This window comes from Primulina eburnea, chromosome 1 (assembly GCF_022965805.1).
Source record: "Primulina eburnea isolate SZY01 chromosome 1, ASM2296580v1, whole genome shotgun sequence".
Lineage (NCBI taxonomy): Eukaryota > Viridiplantae > Streptophyta > Magnoliopsida > Lamiales > Gesneriaceae > Primulina > Primulina eburnea.
This window is the reverse complement of record NC_133101.1, coordinates 57,954,070-57,973,561: the sequence shown is the minus strand read 5'-3', so window position 1 is coordinate 57,973,561 and position 19,492 is coordinate 57,954,070. Positions and strand designations below refer to the sequence as shown.

Genomic DNA, 19,492 nt, shown 5'->3' with positions numbered 1-19,492 from the left:
GGTGTGGACTGGGAGCTAACTCCCGAAACAGAATTGACATAAAATATTAAACCGGTTATTGAACTACATATATTTTTGCTACATTCCATCTTAAATCGAAATCTAGTTCCAAGCTTATGATTTTTGTATTACATGAGCTATAAATCATCGACGATATTGAATTTCGTTTAATTAAATGATTTGTCGAAACCAAAAAATTATGATTTTGATAGCTACATGTAAATCATCGACTTCGTTCAATTTACATGATTTGTTGAAGCAAAATAAACATAGCATTTGGATTTCTATTTTTTTAAGAGGTATAATTTTTATTTAAGTGAATCTGGTCACAGGTTTCGCATATCAGAAAGTTACCACACATGCAGATAAAATTCAAGTTTCACATTTATATTTCTTTTTTAAAAAAATATTATTAAAACCAAGCCAATTCCACATATTCGATTTACGGTACATCATAGAAAAATATTGGCCCATTGCAGTTCTAAGGCCCACTTGAGAATGCAAATTGATCTTCCAAACCATCACACATTGGCCCAGTACAAAATTTGCCAAGTCCGATCCAATTCCCTTAATTCAGAAGCACGTAGTGTGTCTTAATAGGGACATAAACAAGAAAAGTGAAGATCCAGAAGTAAATATTTATGGCTTCAGCAGCAGATAATGCCACAAATGAACAACATCTCAGTTCCCGCTTCTTGGTTGAGTGGTGAGGCCAAATCCAAATGGGAAAAGAGGATCATAATGTGGATCACCCACATTCATAGGAAGCTGGTTCACTGACTTGAACCACGTCCGAGCCAGCTTCCCTGAAAATCCATAGTTGCCGAACAGGGCATCAGCCACACCCTGACCCTCGGTTCCAGGAAGCCAAGCTGCCACTAGAGCATCTATTCCTCCCACATAAGGCTCGACCACAACTGGTCGGCCTGAGATAACAACAACAACACACTTTACAGCTCCACAGACATTACTGATAGTGCTCGGACCAGGTTCGGCAATAGTAAGGCTTGCACTGTCACCAAACATCTCTGCATAGGGAACCTCCCCCACAACTACTATAGCATAAGAGAATCCGTTGGATTTCACGAAGTTAGCGTCCGGATTCTCGTTAAAGATAACTTTTGTTGAAGGGTCGACTGTATTTTTTACAGCGGTTAAAATCGTAGTTCCTGCAAAGATCAAGTATCTTTCAGTATTTGTAATACTGAAGAAACCGTGAGTAAAATATTATTGGTTTTCCGACATACCAACTGTGAGGTCATTGCCTTTTACACCCTGCCATTCTATAGTCCAGCCTCCACATTGGTTTCCCAGGTTATCAGCATGGCTACCAGCTACTAGTATTTTTGGCACTTTTTTCGAAAGAGGAAGCAATGGTTGATTAGCAATTTTCCCATTCTTCAAAAGAACAAGTGACTTCCTCACCGCTTCCCTTGCCAACTCTCGATGCTCCTGTATAAAGGCACGTCTTTCAATTAATATATGGACATTTTTTGCTAACCAGAGTGGGAAACAAGATTAACCTGGCTGCCAAGTTGGTTCGCGAGGCTGAGATCAGCAATGGGGTTCTCGAAAAGACCCATAACGAACTTGACCCGAAGAATCCTTTTCACTGCATCATTAATTCTACTGATGGGGATAGCATTGCTTTTCACTAGGGAAGTTAGATCAGATATAAACTCGGCAAAATTATTCGGGAGCATGACCTGGAAAGGTTTAACAGTTATGATGGCAAAATCAATCACAAAGATCCTAGCGAGTTTGAAACAAAGTATTAACCATGTCGATTCCTGCAAGAACTCCAGCTTGAATAGAATATGAATAGTTTGCATGAGGAGGATTTGTAATCCTGTCAATCCCTTGCCAATCTGATATGACAAACCCCTGAAATATGTTTAAAAAGAATAGTTCTGAGCTACAACAATCTCTTGATTTATATCTGGCAGCTTTCAAAAACAATGGAGATAAACACTTTACCCTGAAATTAAGTTTGTTCTTAAGAAAGCCGGTAACTAGTTCACGATTCGCATGCATTTTCTTGCCATTCCAGCTTGAGTAAGACACCATAACTGTGGCGACACCCTTTTGAACTGAATCGAAGTAAGCAGGCATGTGGATGCTGAATAACCCTTTATAATCAATCACGGTATTGCTTTCATCGACACCCCTAACTGTGCCACCATCCCCAACAAAGTGTTTTGCACAGGCCGCAACTTTAGTCCTTTATAACAAAAGAAAAATTTATCAGATAAAAAAATATACTACAGAGGATATTGTATTTTCATACAGTGAAACTAAGAATCAAGATTCATACTTTCCAGAAACAAATGGAACGCCCTTGCCAGAGTTACCCGGTAGCTCCCCTTGTAAACCTGGTATGATCTCAGTCATGGCTTGAACAATCCTATGATCTTCACTGTAGCTTTCGTAGCACCGACCCCATCTTGGATCACGGCAGACCTTTAGAAATAGAATGAACATATAAAATGGAAGTTGAAGGATAATTTGAGAGGAACAAATGAGCAACTTTAATTTGCTTACTGCAATGCAGGGAGCAAAGACATATGGAATTCCAGTAGCCCTGACTTCAAGTGCAGTGGCAGCTCCTATTCTCTTCACAAGATTTGGATCTCTGTTTTACATACTACCACAATCATTAACAAAAATAGAAGGCTCGAAATCACATTTGGAAACTAACTATATACAATTTTATGCGTTAAAACGTCAGTCTTTAAACCAAAATCTTTAGCATATAACATCAAGAATCAGATACGAAGTATTAGACTTGCCTGGTGACTCCAAGTCCGACATTGTGAGGAAAAATGGTGGCCTTATACACATTGTTGTGACCATGAACAGCATCAATCCCATAAATCATAGGAATTCCAAGTCGGGTCGAAAGTGCTCCCTTTTGAATCTCGTTCACCATGTTCACCCATGCCTCCGCAGAGGCCTTAGGTGCTGGAACACTGCCTCCACCACTCAACACACTCCCTGCACATTATAATAGTTCACACATCAAAATAAATAAGCTGCAAAGACATCCAACATATGTCATTAAAAAATGGGAAAACATGCTTGAAACCTTGACACGGCCAAACAAATCTTGCGGAAAACCGAATCTTGAAACCTCGAACAATTCTTGCAACTCAAGATGATTATTCTATACATAGATGATAAAATACAAAAAATGTACCTATGAAATGTTTATTCATGACATCAGGTGTGGCAACTTCCCTCCCAATCTGTATCATCTGTCCAATCTTTTCTTCAAGGGTCATTCTCCCCATCAAATCTTTGATTCTAACGCCCAATGGCTGCTTTGGGTCTTTATATTTCAAGTACCCCGCTTCTGTAAAGCTAGCAAAAAAGCATAGCACCACCATACACACGATGAGCATAAAAAGCTTCCTTCCTCCAGCCAACCCCATTTTCACTATCGCTTGGAAACTCTGCTGTGCCACCAGCAAAATCAAGAAAATCGTCATTATAAAACAACAAGAAAAAAAGCAAACAAAACCCACAAAGATCAAACAACACAATGAAAGAAACAGAGTGCTAAATATCTGAAGCCGTACCAGTTTCGGGAGAGAAGCAAGAAAAGAACTCTACGACGAGCTTAATAGAAAAACGAGATTAACATTTACTATTTAAAGAGAATGTTTTGTCTGTTTCGTTGGTAAGATAATGTATGTTTTTATGTGTGAGCTTGGGTGACGAGACGACACGAATCGAGTCAACTTTTGAGCAGTTCGAGACAGGAAAGGAAAAATGTCTTCTTTTTAACAATGAAAGCAGAGGGTAGACGGATCTGTGATGTGATTGGGCCCATGTAACGGATATTTTCTTGAAATATCAAATAATTATTACTTTTCATTTCGATCTTCAATAATTCAGTTTCAGCCGAGCACGTTGCTTGTTTTTCAAATTCAAAAACAAAGACCAGTCCACAATATATACATTTTTAAATTAATGAGAACTGTTTTTTGTCAATAAATTATTTGATTAATTTTCGCTCTTTAAAAAAATTGCTTGAAACCTCATTTCAATAAAATACTTTTTAAATCTAATGCTTTGTTGGTAAATCCAGGATTGTGAGGTGTTTACCCCCAAGATTTCTACACGAATCCAATACAATGAATAATAGGGACTGTAACTTGATCAAATGGATGATCAAGTAATATCATCAACAATGAAGAAAAATCATACGATTTTTTTACTACTGTTATGCTTTTAGCACCCTAGGCATGGTTGTAAGGCCGTATCCGAATGAGCTGGTCGACTGTCCTGAACCAAGTCCGTGCAAGTTTGCCTGTAAAACCGTAGTCACCGAACAGAACATCAGCCATCCTTGACCTTTTGTGCCTGGAAGCCAAGCAGTAACTCGTGCATCATCTTTTCTAGGTGAGGCTCGATTACAATGGGGCGTCCTGAAATGATGATCACCACACATTTTGCAGCTCCACGACATTTGAGATCGTCTTGTAACAAGGCTCGGATACGGTCAGAGTGTTGCTGTCACCAAATGTTTCTATGTAAGGGAGCTCACCGACGACTACAATGGCGTGAGAGAAGTTGTTGGAGGTTACGTATTCGACACTAGGATTCTCGCTGTAAATGATTTCTGTGAGGGGATCAACGGTGTTTCTTACAGCAGTCAAGATCGTGGTGCTTATGAAAAAAAAAAGGGTGAAACACATTGTTCTACCATTAGTATTGACTAGAATTTTGTATAGCACAAATAAGATATTTAAATTGTTGTATGATTCTAAAGATTTGATTAGCTATAACTCTTGATTAAAATGTGACATTTGGCGCATTATGCAGTATAAAATATTTGTATTATGGCATCAACTGAAACTTTTTGGTAAAACGACAAATATTTGGTATTGTAACGTGAAAAGATGAAAATAGCTGGTATCAATGTTGGTGTTTCCAGTTCCTCCGCCCCATTAATAGTCCATCCCCCGCACTGAATGCCTGTGTCATCTGCATGAGTTCCAGCAACAAGTATCTTTTCTGATCTCTTTGGAAGAGGAAGTAAAGGCTCACCGCAATTTTACCATTCTTCAGAAGTACAAGTGATTTCCTCACTGACTCTCTAGCCAATTTTCTGTGCTCCTGTTTAAGCAGTAAAGAAAATTTCTGCGCAAAAAACTAAGTTTGCGATGTTAATTTCATTACTCGTAAGGTTGCTGTAAAAATGGACCTGGCATGCGCCAAGCTAAGATCTGCCGTTGGATTCTCAAACAGCCTCACACAAATTTGACCCCTCAAAATCCTCCTCACAGCATCATCAATTCTGCTCATAGGAATCACATTCTTCTCCACAAGTAAGGATAAATCGTCAATGAACTCTATGAACTCCGTCGGGACCATAACCTACAATTGAACAGGGGAACCCAAATCAAGAAATCGATCTTCGGACCTGCCAAACTTCATTTAGATTAACTCAACAATAAAAAATACTCATTTTCATTTACCATGTCTCTTCCAGCAAGTATACCGGCTTGAATAGAGTAATTATAGTTAGCACGCGACGGGGTCGTTATACGATCTATACCGCACATATCTGATATGACAAGTCTCTGAAGTTCCACCAAGAAAAGAAGATCACACTTTTGTTTTTCCGAACTATTTTTTCAAGTAAATCAACATGTTTAGCAGCATTTTTTTACTTCGAATTTGAGTTTATTCTTAAGGTATCCTGTTATGAGATCCTTGTTGGCATGCATCTTTATCCCATTCCAGCTTGAATATGACACCATGACCATCGATACACCCTTTTTGATCGAGTCAAGGTAAGCACGCATATGGATGCTTAGCTTCCATTCCAGCCTATAATTGTGTTGTTCTCATTGATATCATTAGTCATTTCACCGGCTCCACAAAGTGCTTAGCACAAGCTACAACCTTTTTTTCTTTGGAAATATGAAAAACAGCTACCAATAAGTAAGAAATCAAAATCCCAGATCAGATCAAAAGCTTTCATATAGTTTATAGATATACCTTCCATCCACAAATGGAAATTTGTTTGTATTATTTGATGGAGCGTCTCCTTGTAAACCAGGTACAATCTCAGTCATAGCTCGAACAATGTTATGATCTTCACTATGGCTTTGGTAACAGTGTCCCCACCTAGGGTTCAGTCGAAGCGGGCACTGCCTTGAACCAGCCGATGGCTGACACCATGGTTCCAGGCCAAATCGTTTATTGTATTGTAGCGGCGTTATGTGGCGTTTTATCGGCCGCATAACGGGAAAGCGGAACGGAACGGGCGGAACGGAACGCAAGTTGCGAGGGATTTGTTTTGAACCGTCGCTACTAGTGGCGGTTTTGGTAAAACCGTCGCTAAAATCCGTAGGAAGTCGCGCACATCCGCCCCCCAATCTCGCGCCTTTGCGCGTGTTGGGCAGAAAGGAGGGCGCATATGCGCCCGGAAAGTCGCGCATATGTGCCCCCCAATCTGTAAAAAAAAAAGAAACGTGTTTGTAGGCACTAAAAGAATTATATATTGCATTGGCTAGGGCTTTCTAATAATTTTCTTCTTTCCTTATCATTCCATCGATTCAAGCCGTCTTCTCTCCATGATTTTCTCTCCCTCATCTTCTACCTCAAGCTCAAGGATTTTAGTTTATTGTTTAGATTTTCCTATCTCAATTTACAAGCTTCAAGGTAAGAGGTCTATATTCTTGACTTGATAGAGGGTTTAAGAAATTGAAGGTAATTGATGGTTTCGTTGAGTTCTTTGATTGTTGGGAAAGATTAATGGTTGAATTCATGTCTTTTGTTGTAGGATTCCCTTCAAAAACATCTAAGCAATCATTTGGTTGGGTAGTAAGTAGAAACTTCTCCTTGTACTCACATGATGAATATATGTATATAAGCCATGTTTATTGATAATTAGCTATTTTCATTGATATATATTTTATCTATATATTGTCATATGTAATTTATATTTACATTTTTTTACCAATTTTTTTATACAACCGTTCCGCAACATAACATTGGAACTGGAACAGTCGTTGCCGTTCCAAACACCGCAACCGTTCCGGCTAACCATGGCTGACACCTAACAAGTAAATTCTATTTTTTAAAAAAATGCATAATTTTTTTTTGTTTATAATTATTTGTGAATTTTGAGGAGAGACGACGTGAGCTTGAGAGAGATCATTTGAAAATTTTGAAATTATGAAACCATGATTGAGTAAGTTGGTCAAATAAAAAAAAATCATTGGCACATGTCATGACCTTGAATCACACAAATAATTATTAACAAAAATACAACATTTGGTATTCATTATCGGCAAAAACTTGTGTGAGACGGTCTCACGGGTCATATTTGTGAGACGAGTCTATTATTTGGGTCACCCATGAAAAAGTATTACTTTTATGCTAAGAGTATTACTTTTTATTGTGAATATGGATAGGGTTAACCAGTCTCACAGATTATGATACGTGAGACGGTCTCAAATGAGACTCACTCTTCGTTATAATACTTTAGCTGGAAGCGAGAAAGACGAATTGACTTAGATGCTGTTGTGTTGTGTTCATCTACAAGATTAGAGGAGTGAGTCTAAGGTTCACACGCATGAAAATTACAGTCAAATTATTAATCTAAGATGAGTAAGATTTTAAAATAGTAAATCTTTTTAGTTTTTTAAATAACTCGTCCGATTAATATCAAATCAATCCAAAATTATATATATAAAAAAAATTAAAAATTAACCACCCAAGTGGTCATATGTGACTCCTCCACCACGCATGAAAGGGCAGTGGTTGCGGGTTTTACTCGATGAAAAAGATGAGATAAACAACAAATTAAATTGGAGAGAATTTAAATTTTTTTTAAAATTATGGTTCTTGATCATTCGTTTCTTAATAATATACAAAGGACTACTATTTTGACTCTTCAAACCTTAAAATTATGGCTAATATATGTTTAGAATTTTCTTGGGTTATTTAATATTAAAAATCCGTGATTTACTAATTCTTCTATTTAAGCGTTTGTAATTTAAAAAATTTGAATTTGTGTACTAGAAATTCGAATTAAATAGTTTTATCTATTAATTCGAGGAGTATATCCAAATGACAAGATGTGTGTATGTAGTCGATGATGAAAAGTTTGTGTCGATTTATATATTCACGGATTAATATTTTTTGATTGGCTAATATTATGATAAGTATAAATAATTACCAACTGAAAAACGGAAATCTATCCGTCATCTCGTCCCACCGGAGCTCAAATGATCTTCAATCGTCACTCCCACTCTTTTTTGGAAGATGATTGTCTTTGATTCTCTTTATGTGTATAATATTGAATTAACTTGTGTAAAACGATTTCACGAGTTATTTTGTGTCTATCTTTTATTTGTATCATTCATAAAAAAATATTATTTTTTATGCTAAGAGTATTACTTTGTGAATATTAGTAAAGTTAACTCATCTCACATATAAAGAGTCTGGTGAGACCATCCCATAATAGACCTACTACAAATAGTTTATTACAAAAACAATGTAACGCAACACCTAACTCAAATAATAATAATAATAATAATAATAATAATAGACAACTAACAATATGTCCATACTGATATTACAAAAATAATAACACCACGTCAAACGCAAAGAATGACAATAATAACATAAAAATAATTATTGACAATAAATTAAAGACAACTCACAAGTTACAAAGTGGATACATAATAACTCGCAATATGGATACAAGGACAATATGGGACAATGCACAATTCAACTCACCATTTTTAATTAAAATAGAATATTAGGTACATATAGTTTTTAAAGTCGAACCAGTACAAAATATATAAATGTAAGATTGATACAACTAAAATAAAGGAATATATGTAATTTTCAGATTCAGATCAATGTTTTTGTAATTATTGCAAACATAAAAGGAGGTATTGCACTAAATCATCTGATTTTGTTACTTGGAAATGGCAGTGATTTATATGGGAATAACATTGATTTTAAAGTCGATACAAAAGTTGAAACACTTTTTTTCTTGATATCTGGTAAGCATCTCCCAAGATGCAACACTTACTTCTTAGGATAATAGCATTACAAACTAGAAAACATGTGAGTAGTTGGCTTTTGAAGTGAATGAGATCATCAAAACGGGTGCTTTACAAGACAATACTACCAGGGTCCAAATCCTAAAGTCGCATACATAGCCTGATAATCGAAATCAATCCATATTCTTCTTGCCAAAGCAGCCAAAGCAAGGGAACAATTTTTTTAAAATAAATGAATAACCTCAATCTATGCTCATACATACAAAGATAACATACAAGACGGAACATCAAACTCGCTTTTGAAACCATTATGCTATGATATTATGCAGTCATAAACATATCTCCACGGGCATACGTACACACATGAGATATGGAGATAGTGAGGTATATACCAGTCTCACATGGCCTGAATCTCTGTGATTAAAAGATAGAGTGGCCTATTTGTTTATCCATAGCCTCGGAGTAATACTCGTTATAATTTAGATAATCCCAGAAATGAGAAATACCAAATTCCCCATGTTTAGGTGACTGGAGATGAAGTAAGCGCAACTCCTCAAGATTCTTAGTGAATGTTCTTCTGATGATGTGAACCTGCAAAAAGGGTATGAGAGTCGTTCATAGGAAAATTGATAAATGGTTGGTTTATTATTAGCAAGGCAACAATAGAAACTAGTAAATCTGCCCATGTTTGTTAAAATAGTCAATGCTTGGGTAACTGCAGTTAGCTCATGTAGGCAATGTGTTAAAAAATTTAAAGAATCACCTGTGAAACATCAATTTCAGAAAATCTATTGCTTGATCTTTCATCACAAGATCTGCCCTCCCAAATTCGTCCAGTCAAGCAAGACCGATAATCCATTGCACATTGCAATATTTTCTGGATAATTCTAGCAGTAGACTGTGTTTCATTGGATAAAAAACATCTGCAAAAAGTATGTATTGATTCAACGGAAACATCATCAAATACAAATTTTCCTTCAGGAAAAAAATCAGCCGTATGGTAAAGGCCAAGTGGCTTCAACATTATCAAGATTTCATATTCAGATAATAGATCCACACAAAATTTTTAGCTAGTTCTTGTTATTTTCTATGCGCACTTCCACAACTCTGAGTGAGTTTAATGGATCACATTCAGTTCTTGCACAATAAAAGATATCCCATATGTGGCCACATTTGGAAAAAGGAACAGCAAAAACGAAGACCAAAGGATAGGCACGTGTACCTGGACACCTTATCCAACCTACATATCAGCTGATAAAAATATCAAATCAATCATAAATTAGGCATCAATGGCACAACTAGAAGCTTATCACTACTAAACTATGCCAACCTCTAGTTCACTGATTTGATACAAGTGAACCAAAAAACCTTCCACAATAATCATATATTTTAACTCAGATTTGTATCACATCATTGTATCATGCATGTTCTTATGATTTTTGCTCGCTTCTTTTTACCAGCAATAGTGTAAAAACTAGACGTTACTTGTGGAGATTGAGACGAGCAATATGGTGGAGGCACACACAAGGTTTAAACTTACATGTGCAGTGACTCGGTCAAATATAGCATATGGACAGATTCCAGATCCAACATATCTTCAACCTGAAAACATATCGAGACGGAATCACTCGTGGAAACAACAATGTTGACCAAAGATTCAAATCCAAAAAAAATGTCTAAATGACAGATGACGTTAAGGAGAAACGCTAAAGATACAATTCCAAAGAACTCAACTCGATTGGCATCTACAAGTTACAAATAAAGCATTCGATAAGTAGGCTATACCATTCAATAGAGAAAAGAAATATAGTCGATGATATATAATCTAAAATTGAAAATATAAACCTTGTGCTTGATCGAGTTTAGAAACCTGAACCAGGATACTTGGGATAGTTGTGATTGCACATATTGCTGCAAAGTAGATACAAAATGATTTATCTCGTGCCTGTAAGAAAGGAAGCAGACAATCATAAAACAGAAGGACCAACATTTATCTGTTGAAGCAGCAAGCTAAATCACCATCATGAAGTGGCAACCTTCAAAATAAAAGTATACTTTTGTAGAATACTTAACAATCAATTGCCAAGGGGGCGAGGTGAATCAAGAAAGATTCGGCAACACTAGAGAACCATAAAAAATGCCTGTCTCATCTTTTCTCTAACCAAGAAGATTTCCTGCCTATCGCCAATTTTCTGTCCTTAGCCATGACTAATAATAGTCATTAGTTAGGACACCAGCATCCCTAGATATCGGCCATTTAATAGGTAGATTAGCAGCTCTCTGACAAAGAAACCCGTTTCATTCAGAATATAACAACTCAAGATCACTTTTTAAGGGGAACGTTCTGTTATTTATCAGAAAAGGAAGTTGAAAGTGAAATATTCTGTTCAACCATGAATATTATATGATTAATCTTCAGAAACGTGACCCAAGTTTTTCTTTCATAAACGAAACAAGGATGTTATTCCCAACCACAGAATATAACAACCAAATATCACTTTTTAAGGGGAACATTCTGTTATTTCTCAGAAAAGGAAGTTGAAAGTTGAAACATTCAGTTCAACCGTGAATATTATATAATTAATATTCAGGTACATGACCCAATTTTTTCTTTCACAAACAAAACAAGGACGTTATTCCCAACACCACGAAAGGAATTTTTAATGGTGTACCTGGTATCAGTTAAGATTGAAAAGCAGAGCACTTCTCCTTTCTGTTGTTCCGCACGATAGCTCTGCATGGGAAATCAAGTGAAAATAAGTACTCAGGAAAAATATATTTACTAACAAAAAAAATAAAAACTTATCTTCCCTGATGGTTTATATCTACTACACAAAAAATATTAGCCAGAGTCCAGAGCCATAATAACAAAAATGAACTATCCTATCTATCGTATCGTGAACTAGATTTCTAAAAACTTCAACACTGGAACACATGGAATGATAGAATTGACTAATTTGGTCCTTCTAAAGACTGGATCCATATATTTTTAATCACGCTATTCTTTGTAACAGAGGATTAATTAGCATTTTTGCCCATAAAGGCATAAACATCTACATTTGGTGCATATCATTGTGCTGACTTGTTTTTCAACTGAAAGTTGCAGCCTCATAGCTACTTACATTTTATAATTTTATTTGAACAGCCTCATAAAAAATATAACAGTATAAACATATCACATCTATAACCCTAATTAACATTTGCAACTTCGGCGACTGAGCCTTTTCTTCCTTCTCTTTCACACTTCTTTTTCTGACTTATTCTTTTCCTTTTTACTTGTGCTCTTCTAAATGCATATGATTTCTTGTTTTGTTTTTAAACTTCCTAAATTTTTATCATCACAGGCTTGCCCGTGAGCACTGAAAAGTAGATGTCTTTTTTCAAATTTCACCAGCAACTTCAGATTCGGATCTTCTATTTGGACATTTAATTTTTGTTGGATTTAAATATGGTCATAATATTGAAATAAGCATCCCAATCCGGATAGAATCAGGATCTCATAATATAGAAGTCTGGCGTAGATCCAGAAGATCAAAACCGGGCTCGATTTGGGCACATTTACACCCTACCTGATAGTATTAGCATATGAAACCAAATTAAAAAGCTCAGAAGCTCTAGTGACGTTTCTTTTGTACTCTCTAGTTAAGCCCAAGCTACTCCCCATGAAATTTTACACGTCAAAGAACAGAAAACGCATTAGTTCAGCCTGTTATTGGCAGTAATTAAATCAACTCATTTAGCAATACTTCAGAAATCACAAACTGTCTTAAATGTGTTGGACAATCTAAACCATCGACTTTTGTCTCCAACTTGTGTAAGGCCATAATTCAAATAATAAAAGACATTTCAGAATGTTGAGAAAGAAACCCATTCTTTTTTCCAAAGTAACATACACAAAATATAAAGAAACCAGACAACTTTCGGCCATTTGTCAGGAAGCTTCTCATTAACCAAGCCTACTCAGAAGGGGACGTGGTATCATGTGTCCATGCGAAAATTTAATGCAAAGAAAGTAAGATGAATGCGAGACAATTACCTTCAGTGACAACCATGCATCACTCAGAGAGAAAACAGCAAGCTTGAGTTGTATTAGAAAATTAAAGATCTGGGAATATATTTTTAATGCGGTAGGAGTCAGAACGATGCTGACTGGCCAATCTACTCGATAACCCAGACCTAAAACATCAAAGGAGTTGATTCCTGCAAAACGAAAGATACTCGATCAAGACCATTAGAGGAACAGGGAGAACCAGTCACTATCAGGCAGGTCAAATGATATGTGATAGTACAATAGTCCCAAATAAAGAAGGGATTAAAAGACATATTGTACCATTGGTAGAAGCCGATAAATGTGAGGTCCCTTCTTCTTTTAGGTACACATAGAGCCTATCTTTATTAGGGTCTCCTTCACATGAAGACCTTCGAACAGACAACTCAAGCAACCCTTGAATCTCTGGTATCCTCTTATCTGCTTCCTTGGCAAGCCATTTCTGATGTGATGGAGGTAAAATAGTAAGTAATCTTCAATTTCTAAGAATTGGTTGCATAAAAGAAAAGGAACATACACGATGCCAAAGAGACAAAATAAACATGTCAGCCCAATCTGCAAATTCCATGAAATGGTAGCGCCGCAGCGCCAACAAATGTTCTTGCAGCTTAAATCCTTCTACAAGCAACTTGATAGCCAACTTGCTTAAATATCGGTATCTAATTGTGTCAAGAAAAAGTCACAAGAAAATGAAGAGTACTGATGTTCACACACCCCATATATATTCAGCAATAAATTTACTATCATATTATATTCCAGAAAATGAAGTGAGGAATCCCTTTATGTTGCACAAAAATCAGTACTTGAAAGCATAAACAAGTAGTTCTTTCTTTCAGAGTCAGAAAGCTCAATAACCAGAGGGTAAAAGCTTTCACTCATGAGACAAGTAGCATCCGAGCAGAATTGGACTACTCCTAAGAGCATGATATGGGAAAATGATAAAAAATACAGAAAAACTGCATTTTGTGGTTTGAATCAGCAAATATGGTCAAGAGGGAAAAAGCTTATTTAGGAGAAGGTGAAACCTCAAAATCAAGAGAATTGTTCCACTCGACAAACAGTTTCATATTGCATGTTGTTGAAACTAGAGGCAGGGAAATTGTCTTTGACTCTTTGTAGTATTTTTTGAGAGGCAAAATTTTAAATTTTTATCGCATTTATCAAAAGTTTCTTAAGTGTGAGGATACTGGAGTAAAATCTCATCCAACAAGCACTTTTTGATCACAAAATCCAACGGCATCTCAATTGCAGCCACCAACCTCGACATGTGGTCTCTATCGGATCTATCGACAACATTACCAAATCTTCCAAGCAAGCTCTCCCAGGAACCGCAGTCAGAAATATTTGGTAGCGGATCACTTTCTTTCTTAAGAAAAGGTGAAAAACCATTGTTCGATTCAGCGTTATTTTGTACACCTGTATCGCTGAATTTATCTATATTGTGGTGATTTATGATATCGATACAAGTTTCAGGAGCTTCGGGTATAACTGAACGATCATTCCCACAGTTCAGCACATTGTGGCCGGACAGCTTGTCTGCGTACTCCTTAAGTGGATCTTTTACAGAAGCAAAGTCAAAGTAGGTATCCCCATAATTTGCAAGACCTCTTCCTCCATGCATGGTCCTGAGATTAAATAAAGAATTTCTGTCCTGTGCTGGGTTCATACTGAAAAAAGAAGAGTCGTACTTAAGCTTCCACGGCAGTAAACTACATGTCCGTGAGGACGCACAAGTTCCCTGAGGATGCCAATATTTATTGCTGCTATTCACCTTGGAGGTGTTTTCAGAGAGATCCAAGTCTGCATTGAGCAATTCACAGTTTCTCATGCTCAGCTCCAGTCCACCACCATGTGAAGGCAACCATGACTTTCCATCCGCCCCCTTGTGAATGTGCTGAATATCAAAAAACCATCGACTATGTGGGATGCTTGGAGCCTGGGTTCCAGGAGTTTGTAAAGATTTTGGCTCAGTAACCAGAAGGTTTGTTTCCTTGTAGAAAGAATGCAATGCATAACCAGATGTGTCATCCATTTTGAATAGAACATCATCCGCATAGCATGAAACCTCACTTGGGGAAAGATTTGGAGTTTTATTGATGGGGGAGAAACTCAAGGAAAAATCTAAGGCATCTAAATAACCTTGCTCCTTAGTTTGAGCATTATGAAGCAGCTGTTCAACCTCATTTTTCTCCTCAAAGATTTCAGAAGACGAACATTCAGATGACTCCATAAGATCTTCCACATAAGAATACTCATCCAGAATACTGGATACCTCAGAGTCAACTGTACTGTCACTGATAATCAGATAGAGAACTGTTTAATATGGAAGGTGATAAGTGATAACATAAAATAAACAAGGCAAAAAAATATTATCAAAATTGACGATTATGGGAAAAAATAGGACATTTCAGGTAAGCACTGAACTTTAGAGAGGGTTTATTGAATAAATCAAGAAATATTCAAAGTCCTATCTCAACAGTTATGGCCACAGCAGAGCGAAATTCAAGCAATGGAATACTTGAAAAGAGGGGAAAGGGGAGAAACCATGAAGAACTTACATATTTTGATTTCTTCCATCAACAGAAGATAATCGAAAGTTAAGGTCCTTTCGGATAATATTCCCTACTCTCATGGAAATACCTTCAGAAATAGCCTGAAAATAAATTTTTTTGAAAAGAAACAATTATATTATAAAGCGGTTGTGTACATCAGGCGGATAAGTAATCCGCCAAATATTACCATTACAAAATTAAAACTCAACGGTCATTTTCACGACCAAGCCTGAAAATAAATTAAACATGCTACCAATAAGGCAACGAAATGAAATATAGGGATGTGTCCGTAAAAACAGTAGCAGTGTAGCCCTTGAACAAAATGGTTCAACCAAAAAACGCGAAGTGTGCATGTCTTTAAAATTCTGATACGCTTTCAGCGGTTCAGTATCTTCAAGAGCAAAGTCAATAAATTAACAGAAGTCAAAAGATTTGAGGTGGTCATTAAAATACTCCAAAATGCCTAGAAGATGCACCCTATCAAATCAAATATTACTCAAATGTGTTAATTATAACTTCAGTTTTACCTATAATGTTTCATCAATCATCAAAAAGGTTATAATTCCATGTTTCTTACATGGATGTATGCATACATGTATTTGTTGAGTAATATGCAAAAGAGACAGGAAAATACCAGTCAAAATTTAGTAGGAAAAGCAAATTAAAAAACCTCATATTCAATAATGCCGTTACCGGTCGAGAACTAAATTCAAATTTAGCTAACTTGTCATCCATCTTTTCCAGCATTTTCTGGTAGTAAGTGGCCCTTGCAAGCACCATTGTTTCGATGGCTCCTTTGTCAAACATCAGTGGGATCGCAAACCATGGATATATGCTGGACAACTCTATCAAACTGGGAAGGATCTCTTCATGTGCATCATATGTGCCATTGGTATTACACAGCTCGAGCAGTTTCATCAAAACTTGAAGTTGCTGGCCAGTTCTAAAGAGTGGAATTAGGCACTCTTCCAGAAAACAGGGTAAAGGAACTCCATCTCTAACCTGAGATAAATTAACCCACCAGATCAGATGACAGGGGTGCCCTTGAATAAAACCAAATGAAGCATTTCTAAAGAGTGCCAGGATCTAGAGCACTACAGATTGCTTTACCTTGACAGTGGGCAAAGGTGAGGCGATTCCCACGTCTTCTGATGCATAAATTGGATAGTCGCTGGCGTATTCCACAACAAACTCCTGGTAAGGATCACTAATCCTGCCATCATAAATCCACGACCTAATAAAGCCACAATACGGTTCACAAGACTTGAGAAAGAGGAACTTGAGGAAGGCTCGATGGTCTGGATCAGCAACCTAAAAGGAATAGAAAAAACAACTGTAAGATAGACTATTCACAAATGGTAGTTAACAAATGGCAGTTACATATATCCACGTAAAATTTTCAAAACTATCCAATTATTACCCAAAATCAGAGGAATATGCGGGAGGGACCATTAGTTCTACATTTCAATGGCAAAAATATCAAAGATAAGTTCAGTAACCACTTCGGGAATACACGGGTAAATCTTCAAAGAATAAATTGTGGCATGATGTTTCCAGCGGCAGAAAAATCTGATCTATTTTTCTTGGAAAATTTAATCTCAAGAAGACGGTTTGAAGGCATTAATCGAGCTTTTCTAAGTCATCCTACTAAGTAGAAGGACATGTACATGAGATCAAAAACAAAAAAAAGGCCCATTTAAGGAGTCAAAGATACTCATACACAGTTTTTTGATGCATTGGTGTTTTAAGACTTCCGGAAAGCACATTTGTAGGGAAAAACCTCAATTTAAGAATGTCAGTGCATAAAAGCTGAAAGTTGATAATAACGTCCAGATTATGTGTAAACAAACTAGAGCAATAAAGCCGTTTTAGATGGGCTGACGGCTGACCTTTAGCTGAGAATATAGAAATGAGAGTAAATCAGCACCTCTTGGGAAGTCCATCAACTCTGAGTTCGCTTTGGTCTTTAAGTCTTCCAAAGATGACACAGGAAAACCGACAGCAAGATGATTGACATTGCAGATGTTTCCAAGGGCTTCAATCTGAGTTGTGATTCCCCTGGTATGAAGGTATACCTCCAAAAGGGTAATTTCAGAATGTGAGATGCTAGTAAGACATCCCCCATCATTCGTCTTTGACACACGCCTTAAACTAACAGATGCTGATAATGTATTGAGTGCAGCATCATGACCATCTAAAACCTTTCGAACACAAACAGCAAATGCTTGATTGGTAAGAGTGTGTCCATTCTGGGGCCATTTTCCTTCTTCACAAGAATGACTGTTTTGATTTTGATCAAGATCTCTGAATTCATCCAAATCAGGCCTTGCAAAATAATTAGCAAAAATCCGAAGACAAAAAACTATGCAACCAAATTGTCCAATAGAGGTAAGTAGGTTCCCTACGGCAGATGTACTGGAACACCAGGTCCACAAACTTGGGATTCTATGAGAAGTTCTGTCAGTTGAACTGCAACCAAGTAATAAAGAGAGTTTCTCGATGGACATCAAAGCCGACTCCCCACCGTGAAGAGCATTCATCGCCAATCTCACCAAACTGGGCTCCTAAAACAGTTAAAAGACAATTTAAGAGAGCCAAAAAATGAGAAATTATGTTACAGCAGGATCCAAGAAAAAGAACTAGAAAAGTGGCTCCTTTATATGCAATTAAATTTAAGAAAGTGAAAAGATGAAATGAAGTCGTTGGAATGAGTTTTTATTTTCGCGGAGTTACTCATCACAAAATAATTAGAGTCAGTTGATAAATGCATTAATAGAGTGTTGCTTAGAAAGAGTAGAACATTTATCTTCACAGTCTAATCTTTATACACATATCAAGACTTTTCCACATAGGTTTCAGATGTCCAGTCAGACACAACAAATCTTCCAACTTTAGTTCCAAAAATTGTATTATTATTCAGAAAGAGAGATGACAATTGAATATTCAATCTGATACGCCTTCATGTCGGTTCCAGAATTAGATAACTCCATCCAGACACTGGGAAAGAAGTTGTTGATATAATCAAGGACATTGTTTATTTCATAATTTGCGGTTCAAAAACCAGTTCTCTATTGAGTTTTATCATCTCGCAGATCATCCTTACATTAAAAATGGACCTTTGGTACCCTCTCTATTAGCTTTTTTTTTTTAAATGCCATCTGTCATCGGCTCATCGCCCATTCTAACCAAGCGCAAAAAACCACTAACAGCATCACGTGAAGAACCAACTTGATTCATGACTCTCTAACCAGTAAGTATCTTCTAAAAGTTGGTAAGCACCTCATTTCTACCGAAATATAACCAAAGAAGTATAAATTCACTGAATAGGTCACTAAATTCGCCACCTTGCAAGTACTACGAAACTAGATTCCCATTCTCCGCTCATAAAAATAAAAATTGTGCACGACATATTAATATGTAGAGAGAGAGATAAATTACAGAGACGGCATAATTTGGGTAAAAATCACTCGAGGCTTGGGAAGAAGGTCGAGTGGACGAGACGGTTTGGGAAGTGAGGGAGTCCCACGATCTGGGTGGAACCCATGGATCTTCGAGCTTAAAATTCTTCAGGAGAGATGACATTGCAGCGGTCGACGCCTGCAACGCAGCCATTAGCGCCGTTAAAACGCCGGCACGGTGTGTCGCGACGACGGGGGTGTAGTGAAGTCGACAGTTGAAAGAGATGGAGAAACGAGGGGAATTGGGCCGATAAATTGTTAGAAACTCTGTATTGGACCCAAGTCTACTGGCCCACTCTGTGGCCATAACAGGATATATATATATATATATATATATATTGAAAAATATTTGGCCAAAATTATGTTCTCTTTATTGAGATATCTGTCCTTTTCTGATTTCAA

The 19,492-nt window shown here is 36.9% G+C and overlaps 2 protein-coding genes and 1 pseudogene across 11 annotated transcripts; all 3 read right to left on the bottom strand.

Moving 5' to 3' along the window:
- Nucleotides 1–405: 405 nt before the first annotated feature.
- LOC140833976 (uncharacterized) lies at nt 406–3,763 on the bottom strand. 3 transcript variants are annotated; one of them, XM_073198548.1, is made up of 10 exons: nt 3,579–3,761; nt 3,197–3,452; nt 2,790–2,994; nt 2,542–2,632; nt 2,315–2,460; nt 1,978–2,221; nt 1,780–1,884; nt 1,524–1,706; nt 1,248–1,452; nt 409–1,169 (listed from the first exon to the last, which is right to left on the bottom strand). In XM_073198548.1, the coding sequence occupies exons 2-10, from the start codon at nt 3,429–3,431 to the stop codon at nt 682–684; spliced, it is 1,902 nt and encodes a 633-aa protein (XP_073054649.1). In that variant the 5' UTR covers nt 3,432–3,452; nt 3,579–3,761; the 3' UTR covers nt 409–681. The 3 variants fall into 3 exon arrangements, with proteins under 3 accessions (XP_073054640.1, XP_073054633.1, XP_073054649.1); XM_073198539.1 differs by having other exon boundaries at nt 406–1,169; nt 1,780–2,221; nt 3,197–3,455; nt 3,579–3,763; XM_073198532.1 differs by having other exon boundaries at nt 406–1,169; nt 1,780–2,221; nt 3,579–3,763.
- A 390-nt stretch (nt 3,764–4,153) lies between these two features.
- On the bottom strand, nt 4,154–6,016 carry LOC140808897 (uncharacterized; annotated as a pseudogene).
- A 3,226-nt stretch (nt 6,017–9,242) lies between these two features.
- LOC140833945 (uncharacterized) lies at nt 9,243–19,346 on the bottom strand. 8 transcript variants are annotated; one of them, XM_073198495.1, is made up of 14 exons: nt 19,071–19,344; nt 17,522–18,196; nt 16,743–16,943; nt 16,326–16,634; nt 15,639–15,733; nt 14,268–15,368; nt 13,598–13,739; nt 13,363–13,522; nt 13,069–13,232; nt 11,705–11,766; nt 10,878–10,977; nt 10,573–10,634; nt 9,796–9,955; nt 9,243–9,623 (listed from the first exon to the last, which is right to left on the bottom strand). In XM_073198495.1, the coding sequence occupies exons 1-14, from the start codon at nt 19,242–19,244 to the stop codon at nt 9,453–9,455; spliced, it is 3,576 nt and encodes a 1,191-aa protein (XP_073054596.1). In that variant the 5' UTR covers nt 19,245–19,344; the 3' UTR covers nt 9,243–9,452. The 8 variants fall into 8 exon arrangements, 3 of the variants coding, with proteins under 3 accessions (XP_073054596.1, XP_073054588.1, XP_073054604.1); XM_073198487.1 differs by having other exon boundaries at nt 14,268–15,374; nt 19,071–19,343; XM_073198503.1 differs by lacking the exon at nt 9,243–9,623 and having other exon boundaries at nt 10,903–10,977; nt 14,268–15,374; nt 19,071–19,345.
- Between the last annotated feature and the right edge of the window lie 146 nt (nt 19,347–19,492).

What these genes read in the sequence shown, in the direction of transcription:
- LOC140833976 (XM_073198539.1), bottom strand. Translation starts at nt 3,431, where the DNA reads ATGGGGTTGGCTGGAGGAAGGAAGCTTTTTATGCTCATCGTGTGTATG. An exon ending in CATGAATAAACATTTCATAG is followed by an intron (nt 2,995 to 3,196) that starts GTACATTTTTTG and finishes TATAATGTGCAG; the next exon opens with GGAGTGTGTTGAGTGGTGGA. An exon ending in CGAACCAACTTGGCAGCCAG is followed by an intron (nt 1,453 to 1,523) that starts GTTAATCTTGTT and finishes GCCTTTATACAG; the next exon opens with GAGCATCGAGAGTTGGCAAG.
- LOC140833945 (XM_073198487.1), bottom strand. Translation starts at nt 19,244, where the DNA reads ATGGCTGCGTTGCAGGCGTCGACCGCTGCAATGTCATCTCTCCTGAAG. An exon ending in TTGGATGAGATTTTACTCCA is followed by an intron (nt 13,740 to 14,267) that starts GTATCCTCACAC and finishes TGACACAATTAG; the next exon opens with ATACCGATATTTAAGCAAGT. An exon ending in TTTATCGGCTTCTACCAATG is followed by an intron (nt 13,233 to 13,362) that starts GTACAATATGTC and finishes TTCGTTTTGCAG; the next exon opens with GAATCAACTCCTTTGATGTT.